We start from the raw sequence: 19074 nt of genomic DNA, 5'->3' as shown, positions 1-19074 counted from the left end.
AGATTGGCCCTCTGTGGTGGCTCTATCTGGAAGGAATTATAGAAGAAATATTGGAAATTGGCCTGGTCACTTCCCCATGACCACTCAAACATCTGCTGGTTTGGATTAGGGATGTTTATGCCTTAGATTTGTGAGATGTGTATAAATGGTTTTTTTTTTCCATTAACTACGCTAAGACAGTTACCACCCTGAAAATTTTTGAGACTTACACCATTACGAGTCAGGTGTGATGGTTCCCAGCTGTAGTCTAAGTACTTGGGAGGCGAAGGCAGAAGGACTAACCTGAGTTCAGGTCCACAGTGGGCTACACAGGAAGTTTCAAGCCAGCTGTGGTGACAAAGTAAAGCCCTGTCGAAACCAAACCAAATCAAGCTAGATCAAGTCAACATCATCAAACTAGGAAGAACACCGAAAGCAAAAACTGAGAAGCGGGTGTGGTGGGGCTCACCTATAACCCCAGCACTTGGGAGGTGGGGACTGGAACAGCAGGGGTCTTGGCTGCCTTGGGCTGTGAAACCCTGTCTGAAAATGAGCCATCCAACCACGTGGCCTTAGTGTTCTTACAGAACCTGTAATGGACTTCAAAGAATAATCCACTTTTTAAAATGTATGCATTAAGGGCTGGAGAGATGGCTTAGAGGGAAAGAGCACTGATTACTCTTCCAGAGGTCCTGAGTTCAGTTCCCAGCAACCACATGGTGGCTCACGACCATCTGTAATGAGATCTGGTGCCCTCTTCTGCTGTGCAGGAATACATGCAAGCAGAACACTGTAAACATAATAAACAACATAATAAATAAATAACTATTTTTTAAAAATGTATGCATTGGGTTGGGGATTTAGCTCAGTGGTAGAGTGCTTGCCTAGCAAGTGCAAGGCCCTGGGTTCGATCCTCAGCTCAAAAAAAATGTATGCATTAAATTCTATGAATTTTTAAATCATACAATTACTGTGGTTACACATGTGGTAATGTTATTACAAAATAATACAGAGAAGAACCAAGGACAGGAAGAAATAATGGCAAGTTAGAGAGAAGGACTAAAGATAAGCATGTTTGGCAAATAAGTCATCATGTGGAAGAACTAACTTTTTCATATGAAGAAAAACAATGAATAACTAGAAATGATCTGGAAAACCTGAGTTACAATTTGAGTGTCCTTGAGAACTTACAATGTTTCTGAATGTATATGGTCTAGCTATCTATGGAAATAAGTATGTATAATTATTTATTTATAAACAAACAACAACAAAATCTCGTCAGTTTTATTCCCAGGCTAGGGAAACAAGCCTCAAGTTACACACATATCCTGAGAACTTAGTTTCCAGTTACAATACGAAAATTACTTTATTATTAAACACACACACACACACACACACACACACACACAATTTGTGACTAAACCCAAAAGAGCACTACAGCACTTTGGCCAGAAAGATATGCTAGGAAGCCAGACTATTTTTATTAGATTTTTCACTTTTTTGTTTTGTTTTAAGATAGGATCTCAAGTACCTCAGGCTGACCTTGAATCTCTAGTCCTTCTCCCTAAATTTGTTTAGTTTGTTTCAAGCCAGGGTCTCCTATTGGTCTGTTGAGACAGAATCTCAGGTAGCCCAAGCTAGCTCATCCTCCTGCCTCAGCCCTATGACTGCTTGGATTCTAGACCTGGGCCACCACACCCAGCTGACAGCTAAGCTTAAAAACAGTGACACTTATGTGGCTTTAATCCCAGCACTGGGAAAGCAGAGGCAGGTGAATCTCTGTGAGCTCAAGGCCAGCCTGGTCTACAGAGCGAATTCCAGGACAGCCAGGGCTACACAGAGAAACTCTGTCTGGAGGAAACAAACAAACAAAGCAACCAACAGGGCATGGTGCAGGGCGTGAGGGGTGGTCTCAGGGGGTGGAGCTCTTGCCTAACATGTATGAAGCCTGGCTTTCATTCCTACAACGCCATTAACCAGGTGTGGTGGTGCATGTCTGTAATTCCAGAACTCAGGAGCCTGAAGCACAAGAATCAGGAATTCAAGGCCAGCCTGGGATACATAACAAGACCCCTGCCTTAAAAAAAGAAGGAAAGTGGGGGTGGGGGAGAAGGAAGGATGAAAGAAAGAAAGAAAAAGAAAAAAGAGGGAGAAACCCACGTTGAACATAAGACTTTAAAAAAAAAAAACAAAACACAGTTTACTTTTCAATTGCATCATCAAGGAAAACCCTGGAGGCCTGGAGAGGCAGTTCAGCTGGAGTGCCTGTTCTTCCTTCTTGCTCGAAGCCCTGGGTTTGATTCCCAGCACCACATAAAATCATAAAACTGGGTGTAGTAATCACACCTATATTCCCAGACCAGTGGAGGCAAGACAACCAGGAGTTCAAGGCCATCTTTATCTACATAGTGCTTTGGAGACAATCAGGCAGTAACTGAAATCTCAAAATAGACAACAGCCCTGCATAGTGGCACAGGCCTCCAATCCCAGCACCACTTGAGACAGAGATGAGAGGAGGGGAGTGTTCAAGGCTCATCTGTGTAATAGACATGCTGAGTTTCCTGGCGATGCAACCTCTCCATTAGAGAGTCCAGGCCACCCAGTTCCAGCTTTCTTGTGCCCACGTGTTTGTCATTTCTTCATCCCCTTGCCACACTAGTTAGGGCAATCCCTGCCCAGTAGTTAAGCACGCTTCACATAATTTCCAGGTGCTGAATGAGGTCGAGGAATTTATTCATTTTATTGAAAAGGCCATCTTGGTTACTTCCATGGCATCCATGGCACGATTGCACAGCTGGATTCCTCCATGTTCTATGACTTGAATGCATAGACTCTTTGATATGAATTCACAATGTGCCCCCACGTTTGGGCATGCCCAGCAGACCTAGACACTTCCGCCTAGTTATTTCCGGTTCAAAATAGCCATTTCCTGGTCAAAACTTCTCACGTGACTAGGACCCCCATGGCTTTGCATGGCCTACACACATGCGTGGAGTAGCCACATGAGTTCCTGTACGCACGCCCGTCCCACCCTTTATAAGCCGGCGCCATTTTGCACCGGCCTCTCTCACTTTCCTCTTGACCACGTGTGTTTCCCACAGGCCTGTTCACGTCTGTCTCTTTTCTCCTATCTTAATAAAAACTCTTCTGTGGGTTTGTCGTGTTTCGGGACATTTCCTCGCAGGGTAAGAGTGTCAAATAACTAACACTCTTCATGAAAAAGGTATTACCATCCATCTCTGGAGGGTAACCATTGGCAGTAGCCTAGCATGTTTGGGGCCTTTTGACTTCACTGTCCAACAACTCTGAAAGAGGTGACCCATTCCCAGTACTGGGCATTTTATTTTGAAGCCTGTGGTATTGAGTAGGACTTTCTTGCCCTGTTACAGGTTAACTCCTTTTAATTCTTTTTATATGTGTAGATCTGTATAATGCAGGAAGCTTCTACAGCAGTGAATTTCCATACAGCTTTTCCTTTGTTTTTGTTTTTGTTTTGTTTTTGTTTTTGTTTTTGTTTTTCGAGACAAGGTTTCTCTGTGTAGCTTTGTGTCTTTCCTGGAACTCACTCTGTAGACCAAGCTGGCCTCCAACTCACAGAGATCCACCTGGCTCTGCCTCCCGAGTGCTGGGATTAAAGGTGTGCACCACCACTGCCCCACAAAATTTTTAGTATTAGCCCTCCCCATATTCCCTCCTCTACCTTGAGCTCCCATCCCCCACCCCCATTTAATCCTCCCTGCTCTATTATTATTCCCTTTTACCTCTTTATACTACTGCATTTCATCTCTCCCACGAAAGCCCCACTCACCGCCCCTTACTAATTTCCTGATTCCTGTGGGTATTCCAAATGAAGCACACATGTCTAAAGATTTGAAGATAACATCCACAAATGAGAGAAAATATGTGACGTTTGGGGTCTGGGTGACTTCGGATGATTATTTCCAGCTGGGTGGTGGTGATGCACTTCTTTAATCCCCAGCACTCAGGGAGGCAGAAGCAGGTGGATCTCAGTGAGTTCCAGGCCAGGCCAGTCTATAGAGTGAGTTCCAGGATAGCCAGAACTATTCCAAGAAACCCTGTCTCAAAAAACAAACTAACTAACTTAATAAATATAAAAATAGAATGATTGTTTCTAGCTCCATTCATTTTACCTGTGAAGTTCATCATTTTTCTTTTTTTTCTTTTTCTTTTTCTTTTGGCCGGAGCTGAGGACTGAACTCAGGGCCTTGTGCTTGCTAGGCAAGTGCTCTACCACTGAGCTAAATTCGCAACCCCTTTATTTTTCTTAACAGTTGAGTAATATCCATTGTGTAAATGTACCACATTTTCATTATCCATTCATTAGTTGATGGGCATCTAGGCAGTTTTCATTTCCCATCAATTAGGACTAGAGAAGAAGTAATGAACACAGATGGGCAAAGAGCTCTGTAGTAAGATAAGAGTCCTTTGGGGATATGCCCCAGAGCGATAGAGTTCAGTCACATAGCTGATCTATTTCTAGCCTTTTGAGGAACCTCCACACTGATGCAAAGATGTGTGGCATTCTTTTTTTTTTTTTTTGGTTTTTCAAGACAGGGTTTCTCTGTGTAGTTTTGCACCTTTCCTGGAATTCACTTGGTAGCCCAGGCTGGCCTCAAACTTACAGAGATCCGCCTGGCTCTGCCTCCAGAGTGCTGGGATTAAAGGCGTGCACCACCACCGCCTGGCTAGGTTGCATTTGTTTAACTCTGTGAAGCTGTGTTACTGTGCCTGTCTAAAACACCTGATTGGTCTAATAAACAACTGAACTGCCAATAGCGAAGCAGGAGAAAGGATAGGTGGGGCTGGCAGGCAGAGAGAATAAACAGGAGAAGAAATCTAAGAGGAAAAGAAGAAAGAGCAAGAGAACAAGGAGACAAGGATGCTAGGGGCCAGCCACCCAGCCACGGAGTAAGATTGAAAGTAAGATATACAAAAGTAAGAAAAGGAAAAAGCCCAGAGGCAAAAGGTAGATGGGATAATTTAAAGTTAAGAAAAGCTGGCTAGAAACAAGCCAAGCTGAGACTGGGCATTTATAATTTTGTTGTTGTTTTCGAGACAGTGTTTCTCTGTGTAGCTTTGCACCTTTCCTGCCTCTGCCTCCCGAGTGCTGGGATTACAGGCATGTGCCACCACTGCCCAGCTAGCATTTATAATTAAGAATAAGCCTCCATGTGTGATTTACTTAGGACCTAGGTGTTGGGCCCCCAAAGAGCAAAAACTAACAACACATAGTGGTTGTACCAGATGAACTCCCACCAGCATTGAGCAAGAATTTCCCTTTCCCCACAGCCATGTGAGCATATTGTTATTGCTTTGTGTATTAATCTTAGTCATTCTGACTGGGGGTAAGATGAAATCTCAGATTTTTTTTTAAAGATTTATTTATTTATTATGTACATAGAAGAGGGCGCCAGATCTCATTACAGATGGTTGTGAGCCACCATGTGGGTGCTGGGAATTGAACTCAGGACCTCTGGAAGAGCAGTCAGTGCTCTTAACCACTGAGCCATCTCTCCAGCCCCGAAATCTCAGATTTGTAATTTGCATTCCCTGATGGATGTTGAACTTTTAAAAAAATATCTCTCAGCTGGTTTTGTTTCATCCTTTAGGAACTTTATGTTTAGTTCCATGCCCCGTTTTGGGGGCATGGATTGGGGTGTTTTTAGATTTCTGTTTTTGTTTTGGTCTGGTTTTTGTTTGTTTTGTTTTTTTAAAGATTCATTTTTTTTCTTTTTTAAATTTTATTTTAAAATTTATGTGCATTGTTGTTTTGCCACGGGTGTCGGATCCCCTGGAACTGGAGTCACAAACAGCTGTGAGCTGCCATGTGGGTGCTGGGAATTGAACCCAGGTCCTCTGGAAGATCAGTCAGTGATCTTAACCACTGAGCCATCTCTCCAGCCCTTTTGTTTTGTTTTGAAGACAGGGTTTCTCTGCATAGCCGTGGCTGCCCTGGAACTCACTCTGTAGACCAGGCTGGCCTCCAACTCAAGAGAGGCACCTGCCTCTGCCTCCTGAGTTCTAGGATTAAAGGCGAGCACCACTAAGCCAGACTCAACTCCATGCCCCATTTTAAAATTAGGTTATTCTCTTGATGTCTAGTTGTTTTTTTTTTCCAGATCTTTGCATGTTCTAGATAGTAACTCTTTGTCAGATGTATAGCTTCTAAAAATGTTTTTCTCTATTCTGTAGTCTTCTTTCTTCAAACAATGAATGAAGTCTTTTGCAGTAAAGAAGTTTGTTAGTCTCCTGAGGTTCCACTTATTAATTGTTGGCCTTAATGCCTGGGTTACTGGGGTCCTGGTCAGAAAGTCTTTTCTTGTACCAATAATGTTGGTTGGATTTAAGGCCTGCTCCACAAAATGAAACTCATACCCAGCACTATTATCAGGGTCAAGAACCTGTGGGCAGTGAGGTCAGAATCCCTAGGGGATGATCTACCACCAACATTCTGCTAAATGGACATAGTATTAAAGTGGCCCATAGTGCCTTATTGCTACATCTCTCAGCTCTCATCAGAGAAGTTACTATTTGCTGAAGATGTTGATTAACACAGAGACCCACTGGGGACTGGAAATGCTCAACCCTAAACAGGACACATATACCACACTCCTTCCTCCCAGTGCTCAGGGACCAGCAGAAGAGGAGTCAAAAAGACTGTAGGAGCCAGAGGCAGCGGATGACTATAAGAAAAGTGTTTTCCGGATACAGTGGGACATCTGCACATGGAAACTCTGAACAGTAGTGGTAGCATGCACAAACAAAACATATGCAGGTAAGCCAGACAGAATCTCATTATGAATCTGAGAGATGGGCATGACGCCCCACCGGGAAGGCCATACGACCAAAAATATATAGGGAGCACAAAATGAACTTGATGGGGTTTAAAAAAGAAAGAAAGAGCCGGGCGGTGGTAGCACATGCCTTTAATCCTAGCACTCCTGAGACAGAGCCAGGCAGATCTCTATGAGATCCAGGACAGGCACCAAAGTATAGTTTTGTTACCTGTCCTGGATCTTGCTCTGTAGCCCAGGCTGGCCTCGAACTCAAGAGATCCGCCTGCCTCTGCCTCCCAAGTGCTGGGATTTAAAGGCATGCGCTAACACACCCGGCTTACAAAATTTTTTAAAAAGACTACTTTAACAAAGCACGGTAGTGCATGCCTTTTCAGAGGCAGAGGCAAGAAGATCAGGAAATCAAGGTCAACCTCAGCTACAGAGTTCAAAGCCAGTCTAGGATGCATGGGACCTTATTTCAAAAAACACAGAACAAGGAGGGTTTGAGCGAGGGAGAGCCTGTGCCACCTTTTCCCCACAACTGTCCTTGTCTCTGGGGCTGTATTAACTCTCCTCTATCCTCTAGGACAGCCCACTGAGCTTGGGAATCAATAGCTTCTTGCCTACAGGTTCAGTTTGTTTGTTTTTCGCCTTTTGGAGCTGAGGATCAAGCCCAGGGCCTTGTGCTAGGCAAGCGCTCTACCACTGAGCTAAATCCCCAACCCCTACAGGTTCAGTTTTAACAGTGACCCGGGCGACCTGCTGTTCTTCCAGCCATCTTGTGGGGTTTCTCACCCAAACCCATGCTGAACAAAAAGTCTCGCTCTTCTCCAGGACCTTTGCCACCCGGCATTTCCACCCTTTTGGGGGAAGAGGAGAGAGGAAGGGAAGGAGGAGAAGAAAGATGCTTCTCATAAACTGTTGCATGAACTAATATATTTAAAGTAGAATCCTGTCCCGAGGACCAAAACCGCATGCGCCTTGCAAAGATCGTTTCCAGTCTCAGATCCAACATCTGGTAAACTGTTTACCGTTCTGAGCCTCGCTTTTCAAATCTGTAAAACGGAGATTATCTACAAGCAAGGCGACGCGCCACAGGTCCCCAGAACAAAGACCAGCCGACCAACGAGGTAACCCCGCGTCCGCAGACGGCGAGCTCCAGCCCACTCTCCGCCACGCGCAGGCGCGCCCTCCAGGGCCTCTTTAAGCATGCGCCATCGACCGGAAACCCCCGCCGGAGCCTGCGGTGAAGAGGCGGGGCCTCCGCAGCGGGCCTGCGCCGTACGCCTCCGTGCGTCGCGAGGGTGGGCGGGGCCGCGCAAGCGCGCTGCCCATCCCGGCTCTGGAGCATAAACAAGAGTGGGGACGGGATGAGGCGGCGGTTGGTCCCCGCGCAGCGAGGGGCGGCGAGCGAGCCTACGAGCCGGACCGGGCGCAGCTCCTGAGTGTAGCGCGCTCCCGCGGGCAGCCCGAGTTGCGCCGCGCGCGCTCCCGCCAAGGGGGTCCGAGCCCGTCGCGCGCGCGCAGCCATGAACCTGGCGAGCCAGAGCGGAGAGGCCGGCGCCGGCCAGCTGCTGTTCGCCAACTTCAACCAGGATAACACGTAAGGCCAGGCTTGGGCACCGGGCCGGGTCAGAGGTCTGGGCTTGGATCAGGTCGAGGGGTGTCTGAAGGGGGTCCTGAGCCCGCGCCGCCCCTCGAGCGCTGCTGCCTCCTGGGCCGGGGGAGGTGATGGAACTCGAGGTGTTCCCATCCACCTGTCCTCAGACCTGGCCTTTCGCGGAGTTGGGACGGAACTGTGCACGCCGGTTGGTGCCGATCACCCGGAATGGGTTTCTCGGCCGCCCCGGGCATCGCCCACCTCCCTGCTTGTGTTCATCTTCAGTGCCTCTTCTATCGCTTTTCGTGGTTTTTCGTTTTCCCTTTTCTTGTTTCTTCTCTGCCGTTCTTTCTGGCAGGTAACTTTGTCTCCTCCAAACAAGAATCGGACAAGAGAAACCCAAGGCCTTTGGTCTAGAGAGACTTTGTCCTCAGGGGGCTGGGTGCTCCAAGGGGGTGAGGGGCAAAGTGAGCTCTTCCCGGGGTAAAAGAGAACCTTCATGCAGTGCCCCCGTTTTACCAGACTCCTCTGCTGTAGGTCCCAATCTGGTTCTTCAAGGCCGCCTTGTTGGCATACCTGGGAGGTGGTTAATAGATGAGGTTTCTAAGGAAGGAAGGATGAGTTATGGGACTGGAAGGGAGAAGAGCCATCTTGGGAAGTGAGTAAGAGGAAGTGATGTAAGAGGAGAAGGAATGGGTCACTTGGCATCACACTAAGTAGTTGGCTGCTGTTGGCAGAATAGCATTAGCAAGGTAGAGACTTGAGGTTTTTGTTTTTCCTCAATTAAAAGTTAAATTGGAAAAATGGCGAGCACCTGTATGGAGGTGCAACAGGTGCTCAGTTGGACTTTCCCAATATTCTCAAGATCAGGGAGCTGTCCTGAGATTGGGAAGGAGGTGGGTCACCTGGCTCAGCCACAGATGAGACGGTGAAGTTCAGAGAGGTCTGGGCCTTTCCAGATCTTATGGTTGGTTAGCAGTGGGATGGGGCAGGAGCAGGGTCTTGTCTCCTGAGCTCTCTCCTAGTATTCTTTCCGTTCTGCCACACTGGGTCTTTTCTACCTACAGACACTGAGCCTAGCAGTCCAGTGGATCTATAAAAGTTGAAGCCACCAGGAGAGATGACACGATAGACAAAGTACTTGTCGCACAGCTGTGAGGACCAGAGTGGAGCTCTCACCACCACTAACACTCCTGAGGAGAGAGGCCATCCCTGCCTAGTTAAATGAGCAGAGGCAGTCAACTCTGGGTTCCGGGGAGAGACCCTGCTTCAGGCTATAGAGTGGAAAACGGAGGAAGACACATCACACAAGCGTATACACACTGACACTGAAAGTGTGACCTCACTTATGAAAACACACACATTCAGGCTGCTAAATACTGTGTTGTGTATGCCCTAAACCAGCCCAACGCAAGCCGACAGGACAACCTGTTGCACTTTGTCTAGTGAATAAGCTAACCCGGGTAGGAGGAAAGTAGTTCTAACCAGTAGCAATCTGGCTTCTGAGTCATTAGGATTTGGAGACTGGTAAGAAATGATAATATTACAAAGTTGTTTTTTTTTGGGGGGGGGGGTTTAAGACAGGGTTTCTCTGTGTAGCTTTGCACCTTTCCTGGAACTCACTCTGTAGACCAGGCTGGCCTCGAACTCACTGGGATCCGCCTGGCTCTTCCTCCCGAGTGCTGGGATTAAAGGTGTGCGCCACTACTGCCCAGCATTACAAGGTTTTTACTCATCTGTCTATTTATTTAAGACAGGGTCTCTCTGTGGCCCTGGCTGTCTTGGAACTTACCATGTACACCAGGCTGGCCTTGAACTCAGAGAACTGTCTTCCTCTGCCTCCTGAGTGCTGGGAACACTGTGCCTGGCTATCTGTATTACAAGGCTTTATGTCTTGCTTGAAATAGAGAATTTTAAGAATAGTTTCTATATTTGTTGAGTTACCTGTGTAATAAAAATGTCACTCTGCCCCAAACAGGATCTTCTCACACCCCTTCTTAGCCCTGAACCTGCTAGTTCATAAAGTTATTAGTTCAGAACAAGACTTGCTGTGTCATTTTTGACTTGCCAAAGAGACCTTGAAACATAGGGACATAAGTTGGAAGGAATTCCAGGTTAGGGCTGTGTTGGAGTTCAGTGGAGTGACATGATAGTTAAAGCTACAGGTGGAAGAAATAGAAAGGTTCTGTGGAAGGGCTTCTGCATCTTAAAAAAGGAACAGGGGCCTGTGTGGCGGTACACACCTTTAGCCCCAGCACTTGGGAGGCAGAGGTAAGATCTCTGAGTTTGAGGCCAGTCTGATTTACAGATCCAGTTTCCAGTACAGCCAGGACTAAATAGAGCAGTGATTCTCTACCTGTGGGTCACGACCCCTTTGGGGTCATATCAGATATTTACATTTTGATTTTGTAACAGTAACAATTACAGTTATGAAATAGCAATGAAAATAATTTACAATTGGGGGTCACCATAACATCAGGAACTGTATTAGAGGGCTGCAGAATTAGGAAGGTTGGGAACCACTGAAATAGAAAACAGTCTAAATGAAAAGAAGAGCATGGGGCTGGGGCATGAGGACTTGAGTTTGGACCATCTGCAACCCTAGGGCTTGTGTGGGCACAGGAAAAAGGAAGGTTGGTCATCCTCAGCGCTCACTGGCCTGCCATTCGAGCCAGAGTCATCTCCAGGTTCAGTAAGAGACCCTGTCTCAAAAACAAGCAAGATGGAGTACAGTAGAGGAAGAGCCCCATCCTGGTCTGTAACCTGCATGTGCACACAGACATGCATATGCATGCACATGTGCAGAGATGCCACAAACATACCACACACAATTTAAAAAACAATTTCCAGCAAGGAGTAGAACTTTGTGTGGAATCCCATTTACTGTGTTCAGGGATAGAGGGGACCACTGGACATTAAGGGAGTATCCATCTATTCTGTAGTCATTTAAATGCTCACATATTTATTTGTACTCAAACTGAGTCAGTTTCCTCCTCTCTCCTCGTAATATGATTTCAAATAGAGAGGGGTTTTTCTTCTCATGATTCTTTTTTTGTTTTGTTTTGTTTTTCAAGACAGGGTTTCTCTATGTAGTTTTGGTGCCTGTCCCAGATCTTGCTCTGTAGACCAGGCTGGCCTTGAACTCAGAGATCCTCCTGGCTCTGCCTCCCAAGTGCTGAGATTAAAGGCCTGTGCCACCACCACCCGCTCTTCTCTGATTCTTATCCTAAAGTGACTGCAGTGTGATCTGCTTTTTACCGTCTGTTTGTTTTTAAAGGAGAGAGCAATGAGGAGGACAGGAAGAGCAGCCTATCCTGGTCGCCCAGTTTAGTCTGGTTGATTCCCACCTGTGTTTTTCTCCAAGTGACAGGTTTATGTGGGAGCATTGTAGCTTTTCAAAGTTGAGCTTGACCAGTGAATAGGGTCACTGGATTCTCACGTGGAATCATCAGGACTAAGTTTTTCCAGTAGGTTTAGGAAGTCAGAGAGGTGGCTATGTCTATTCTAAGCTTCCTTTCCCAGAGGCCTGGAGTAAAGGGACTGCCCCCCACCCCGTCCCCCAGGTTAGACAGGGCCTAAGGATATTCATTATTTTCTTCCACTGAGCTTCCTGCATTGCAGGTGCCAGGCACCATTCTGGAAGGCACCACTCTGCTTGTATTTGCCTGGAAATTGAAGGTGGTTTCCAAAGCTCCTTCAGCCTTAACTTGGCTGCCCCTCTGCGTGCTTTTTGGAGCAGATAGTTGAGAAGATTGCTGCAGAGGGTGGATGGACAGTGACCCACGGAACCTGTATGATGTGTTCAAGGATAACCTAGTTCCCAGTTCTAGTGTTTCTTGGGGAGCATTGCTAGCACCCTAAGGAAATTGACCAAGGAAAGACCTCTGCTTTGGATATTCTGAAAGGCCTGGGGCTTCTGGTACAGGTCTGGGGTGGGATGGGCCAGGTTCTTTATGAACTTGGCCTGGTTGTTGTCCTAAGTGAGGCATAGTGTGACCTGTCAGGTCACTGTGGTCATGGAGCAGTCTGCTTCCTGTTTACAGAGGTGGCTTGTCCCATTCACCCACATAACCAAGTGTGACCTTTTCCTGGAGAAGGTAATGATGGGGGAAGGCCTCTGTGGACTGATGGCTGGGAAGCTGAGGGGCACATCTGCCACACACACTCGTAGTGAAGTGGAAACGGCTGCATTTAGATGTTTCAGGCTTGTGTTCAAATTCAGTAACAGCGATTATGTCAGAGTGGCAGCTTCTTGCCCATATCCTCAAAAACTAGTGGAAGGATGCTGCAGCAGGCTTGACTCGTGGGAGGGGAGGATGAGAAGAGTACATGTATGTGCCTGAGGAGGCATGCATGTCCAGTCCCCAGTGCTGTAGTTACAGGCATGTGAGTTGCCTGTTGTGAGTGCTGGGAATCGAACTCAGGTCCTCTGCAAGAAAAAAAATACATGCTCTCATCACTGAGCCATCTTTCCAGCCCAAGCAAATGCATCTTTTTGTTTATGACTGGGTGTCTTGTAGCTCAAGGCCAGCGTGGCCCTTGAACTTACTGTGTTGTGTAGCTGAGGTTGGCCTTGAACTTCAGAGTGAGAGATGGGTACCACACACCCTTTACATCTTTGTTTTCTGAGTTGGTGTTTTATGCAGCCTCAGCTGGCCTTGAACTGGAGGTCCTCCTGCCCCGCCTCCCAGGTATTCTGACGTCATTTCTTGCAGTCCGTGTTCCCCTCTGTCCATAAGGATAAGATTGAACAACCAGTGCTTGAACTCAGGTCCTTGGATACGCTAGGCGAGTGCTCTACCATTGAGCAGCAACCCTAGACCTGTGTTAACTTAGAAAGACACAAACATTTCTTTCTTTCTCTCTTTTTTTTTTTTGTTTGTTTGTTTGTTTGTTTGTTTTTTTGAGACAGGGTTTCTCTGTGTAGCTTTGCGCCTTTCCTGGATCTCGCTCTGTAGACCAGGCTGGCCTCAAACTCACAGAGATCCACCTGGCTCTGCCTCCCGAGTGCTGGGATTAAAGGGCACCCAAGCTTACTTACAATGTCATTTAATTATTTACCCTCACTTAATAAAGTTTTTAACTTTTGTTTCTTTCTTTTTTTTTTTTTTTTTTTTACATTTTTTTAAAGATTTATTTATTATGTATATAGAGGAGGGCACCAGATCTCATTACAGATGGTTGTGAGCCACCATGTGGATGCTGGGAATTGAACTCAAGACCTCTTGAAGAGCAGTCGATGCTCTTAACCTCTGAGCCATCTATCCATCCCAGCTTCTGTTTCTTACTGATAAAAGGGTACATTCCGTTTAGAAGACTTTTGGCATTAAAATTCTGGTCCAGGTGTTTATAGTCTAGTCAGTTCTGTTTATCTAGAATATCAAAAAAATTTTGCCTGCCAGGTGGTGGTGGTGCACACCTTTAATCCCAGCACTCAGGAGGCAGAGGCAGGTAGATCTCTGTGAGTTTGAGGCCAGCCTGATCTACAGAGAGAGTTCCAAGGCAGCTAGAGCTGTTACACAGAGAAACCCTGTATCAAAAAAAAAAAAAAAAAAAATTTGTGCATGGGGAATACCGCTGAGAACCAAGCTCTCTGGAACCCAGGAATCCACTTCTAGCGCTTGTAGGCAAGGACCTCCCTAAACTTATTTGTGATTTCCAACTGAACATGAAGTGAAAAGGGGATGGTGAGGACAGGGTAGTCATGAAGGAAAACTAACAACTGTCTATAAAGGTAGGCTTTTGCTTTGTTGTATGCTGGAGATTGAACCCAGAGCCTCACACGTGCTAATAGCTCCAGAAAATACTTTGAGTTATTATGGCTGGGGGAGGGGGGCTGAAGAGATGGCTCAAGCAGTTAAAGGCACTTAGTGCTCTTGCAGAGCACCCATTTGGTTCCCAGCACCCATATGCTGGCTCTTGACCACCTGTTACTCTAGTTTCAGGAGATCAATACCCTCTTCTGGTTCTCATAGTTCCTGTACACACGTAGTGTACATACATACATACGTTCAGACATAGACGCACTCACATAGAATTATATATATCTCTCATGGTCTGGCCATCTGTGGGAGACAAAACCCTGAGCCCAAAAGAATTTGCCAAAGCAGGCATATTGGTTCATGTCCCAGCACATAGGAAGATTGGGGCAGGAAGATTAAAATCCCCAGGCCAGCCTCATCTACTTAGTGAGATTCTATTTCAAATAAACAAAAACAAAAGTGTCCTTTTGTCTTAAGAACCCAGGAACATTTTCTTTGGGAGTCTAGGAAGGTGGCTTAGTAGCTAAGAGCCCCTGTTACTCTTCCAGAGGACCAGAACAACCGCAGTTCACAGCTGCCTTTTAACTTTACCTGCAGACATTCTCACACATGTGGCAGGTATTCACATATATATACTCATATAAATAAAAATCTTTTAAAGCACACAGGATAATACACAATTTAAGAATGGTTTTTGTCTTATTTTCTTTTTGCTGTTGGTATTTTTGGTGTTTCGTTTTTACTTTGAGGCAGGGACTTACTATGTAGCCCAGGCTGTCCCTGAACTCCTGATACTCTCTATTCTTCCTCTCCAGTGCTAGGGTGGTTTGTATTTTAAATTCAGAAATAGTTGAGGTAAGAGAGATTAAAATTTGCTTAAGGTAACAAACCTTATTTGTCTGGAAAATATTTTCTTGAACACAAATTTTTCCAGAAATTCTTAGCTGCTGAGATTTTACTTTTAACCTTTCTAGAGAGTTGTTTGTTTTGTTTCCTCTTTTATTTTTAATGATACATGGCAGGCCTGCTGCTTGCTGTGTAGACCAGACTGGACTCCGAGTGCTGGGATTAAAGTCATGTACCACCACAGCCACCTGTCACTGCTCCCAGTGTGTACAGATACGCAGACCTGATTCCTTGGTTGAAAGAACTCAGTGTAGTGGAGTCACATCCTGCCGACTGGTAGAGAAAGTTTATAGTCCTTTATGCTGCAAGAGAAGCTCATACCAGTGTGGTTTCAGCAGTGCCCAGAGAGCCTCTGTTCAGGTAGCCTCTGGCGGTGTCCTGGGCACAAATAGAAATCCGGTGGCAGTCCTCCGCTCTGCCATTTGTTTGCTGTTCTCCCAGTCTCTGAACCTCTCTGCTCCCTTCTCTCTTCCATCCTTTTCTGCTGGGGAAGGCCGCATGTGCTGCTTGCTCTTGCTTCCTTGGTCAGCTGCATTCTGGAGATGGGATTTTCTCATCAGGAACCCCTTCACTTGGTGTCACCAATACTGTGCTCTAAGCCTTTTAGCCAAAGCTAGGAGCTGCTGAACACAGCTTGTCAAACATAAGCCATCAAAAAGAATCCCTCGCTTCTCCATCTAACTCAACAAAGATAGTCCTCCCATACTTTCTTAGTATGTGTTGTTCTTTTTTGTTTGGTTGGTTTTGTTTTGTTTTCAAGACAGGGTTTCTCTGCAGCTTTGGAGCCTTTCCTGGAACTTGCTCTGTAGACCAGGCTGGCCTTGAACTCAGAGATCCGCCTGGCTCTGCCTCCTGAGCGCTGGGATTAAAGGTGTGCGCCACCACCCGGCATATGTGTTATTCTTACCCTACCTCTCAGGCACAGCACAGCGAATACTAAAGGCAGTCCCAGAATGAGGACCAAGCCTGTGTTGTATCTAAGTGTTTAGAGTGTAGAATGCAGCACAGCTTACTGAACTTGAAGGCTCGCAAGCGCCGAAACAGTCATGTGTGTCTGCAATCACTGGCTTACAACTGATCACTCTTTATTTAGGTCTCAAACTTCGAGTTTTTAGTCTTTTCCCAGGTTTTATTGGGGGGTAACTGACAAATCTGAAATATTTAAGGTCATAACACATATACATGGAATGACTGACTGTTGGGCTGGGAGATAGCTCAGAGGGTAAGGCACATGGTGTGCAAAGTGTGAGGGAGTTCAGATTCGAAGAACACACGTGAAGCCAGACATGGTGCTGCACATCTGCAACCCTGATCCTCCTCTAAGCTTGGTGGACAGCAACACAGGAGAATTCCAGGACCATTGGAAGCCAGCTAGCTTGGTATATGTAGCTATGATGAGATCGCTGTTTCAAACAAGGTGAAAGGGCAGGGCCAACACCTCAGGTTGTCCACTGACTCCACCTGTGCGCCATGGCATGTTCTTGCTTACATACACAGTCACCTAACGCGCTTGGGTTTTGTGTGTGATGACGGTGGTGCATCAGGTCCCAGCACCTCGTTAACTATTCTGACCATGCCATATGCTTTACAGACCTCTGCCATATATCTGATTCTGAGCTGTGAGTTAACTCGGACATGCTGGTGATTTCTTGGGGGGTAAGGTGGGCACTGGTTTGTGCATGATCGCTGTCTACGTGCCTTAGCTCTTACATGTGAATTTGGCTTTTTTGCAGGTCCCTAGCTGTTGGTAGTAAGTCCGGGTATAAGTTTTTCTCCCTTTCTTCTGTGGATAAGCTGGAACAGATCTATGAATGCAGTAAGTGCTCGATTTATTTCCCTTGTTAAACAAAGTCGACCTGTTGGACTGGAATTGGAATGCAGTCCTCCACTCCAGCACTGGGCAGTTCAAGTCCACACAGCCTTGGGCCAGTCCTCTTCCCCCCTAGCCACCTCAGGAAGTGACAACTAGGGACTGACCTGGGTGTCCTTCTAGATCTCTGGGCATTTGCATATAATACGTGTTCATTTGGGGTTGTGTTTTCCCGGGTTTCAGGACCTGGTATCTTACCATATATAATCCATCACCCCTCACCATTCCCTCCTTAATGTCGTTTAGGTGAAGTGACTGTCATAAAGGGTCCTAGAAAACAGAGCCGGTCCAGCCCTGTAGGAGTGGTTTCCTTTGGCTGCTGTTGTCATTGGATGGAGTCTAAGTGACCCGTGACTTGGGATAGCAGAGAGGCCACAAGCTGGGGCCTCTAAAAACACAAGTACTGTCTGACTGTTGGACCGTGAGCAGGACTGAAGTTAATGACTAAAACACATCATTGGAGCCGGAGAGATGGCCAAGTGGCCAGAGCACTGTTGCTCATTCAGAGGACTTGGGTTTAGTTCCTAGAACCCATGTGGTTGTTCACAAACATCTGTAACTCCAGTAGGGAATCTGGCACCTGACATGCATAGGCACCAGGCACATACATGGTACACACACAGCAAGTGCAGGTGAAATACTCACACACGTGAAATTAAGTAAGGTTTTGTTTTGTTTTTGTTTTTGTTTTTGTTTTTTTTCGAGACAGGGTTTCTCTGTAGCTTTGGAGCCTGTCCTGGACTAGCTCTGTAGACCAGGCTGGCCTCAAACTTACAGAGATCCACCTGCCTCTGCCTCCTGAGTGCTGGAATTACAGACGTGCGCCACCACCGCCTGGTGTGTAAATTTTTACATATAAAAAAAAATCTGTGTGTATGAGTGGTGTGTTTGTATGAGTGAGTGTGTAGGTCTGAAGTGACAAGTGGTCTTTTTCAAATACTCTCCACATTTTTATTTTTTGGTTTTGAAAGACAGATATAGCCCTGGCTGTCCTGGAACTCACTCTGGAGACTAGGATGCCCTTGAATTCACTGAGAGATATGCCTGCCTCTGCCTCTCGATTGCTGGGATTAAAAGTATGCTCCACCACTGCCCAGCGCCCAGCTCTGTTTTTTTTTAGACAAGGCTGAGGCTGACCAGTGAATTCTAAGGACCCCCCTGTCCTGTGCTGTGCATGTGTGCATGCATATGTATGTGCGTATGTGGGTGTGCACGAGTGTGGTGTGTATGTGTGTGTGTGTGTGTGTGTGTGTGTGTGTGTGTGTCTCCGTGTCCGTGTGTCCCGCTGGAGTTACAGACATGAGCATAAGCTAACACACCCAACTTTTTACATCAGTGTAGGGATCTGAACTCAGATCCTCTTGCTTGCCTGGCAAGTACTTTACCCACTGAACTATGTCCCCAGCCCCTATACACTTTTCATAAAAAGACCAGTCTTTATTAGGTTTTAATTGCTTAGTGTGTATGACCTTGAATGTGCACACGTAGCTCCACACCAGTGTGGAGCCAGAGGACATCTTATAGGAGTCTGTTTTCTTCCCATCAGCTGGGTCCCCGTCAAACTCGGTCTGGCAGCAGGCACTTTTACCCACTGAGCTCTCTTAGCAGTCCAGAAAGTGTATTTAAGAAGGGAGAGGGAGCCCCACTGGAAAGATGGCTCAGTAATTTAAAAAACTTATTGTTCTTGCCGAAGGCCTGGATTTTGTTCTCAGCACACACATCCGGAAGCTCGCAGTTGCATGTAACTCCAGCTCCAGGGGCTCTAACAGTTCTTTCTATTTTCTGTGGGCAGGCACACATACAACACACATTTTAAAATGTTTTTTTACTACATTAAAAAAAAAAATTGTGACCATTTGTGGTGGTGCACGCCTTTAAACCCAGCACTTGGGAGGTTGAGACAGTTGAATCGCTGAGTTCAAGGTCAGCCAAGGCTACATGGTGAGACCCTGTCTCAAAAAAAAGACAAAAATGTTGTGTGTTGGGGTGTATAGGTCAGAACACAGCCTGCGGGCATGAGGGGTTGCAGTCAGGCGTGGCGGCAGGCACTTTACCCCTTGAGCTGCTTGAGCGCTGCCCCTCCCCCATACATCACTGTCAAGGGGAAATCACTTTAAGTTGACATGCAGCCTGAATTCCTAAGATGTAACCCCTGTCAGC

At 46.4% G+C, this 19074-nt stretch overlaps 1 protein-coding gene across 1 annotated transcript in view; it reads left to right on the top strand.

The window, feature by feature from the left end:
- Nucleotides 1-8083: 8083 nt before the first annotated feature.
- Wipi2 (WD repeat domain, phosphoinositide interacting 2) overlaps nucleotides 8084-19074 on the top strand; it is a 33283-nt gene continuing 22292 nt past the window's right edge. Inside the window, exons 1-2 of the mRNA XM_036172015.1 lie at nucleotides 8084-8379; nucleotides 16778-16860. Of these exons, the coding sequence (XP_036027908.1) occupies nucleotides 8306-8379; nucleotides 16778-16860 (157 nt within the window). The 5' untranslated portion in view covers nucleotides 8084-8305. The remainder of the gene's footprint in view (nucleotides 8380-16777; nucleotides 16861-19074) is intronic.

This window comes from Onychomys torridus, chromosome 22 (assembly GCF_903995425.1).
Source record: "Onychomys torridus chromosome 22, mOncTor1.1, whole genome shotgun sequence".
Taxonomy (NCBI): Eukaryota; Metazoa; Chordata; class Mammalia; order Rodentia; family Cricetidae; genus Onychomys; species Onychomys torridus.
Note: the sequence above shows the minus strand (reverse complement) of the source record. Positions and strands in the feature narration are given on the sequence as shown.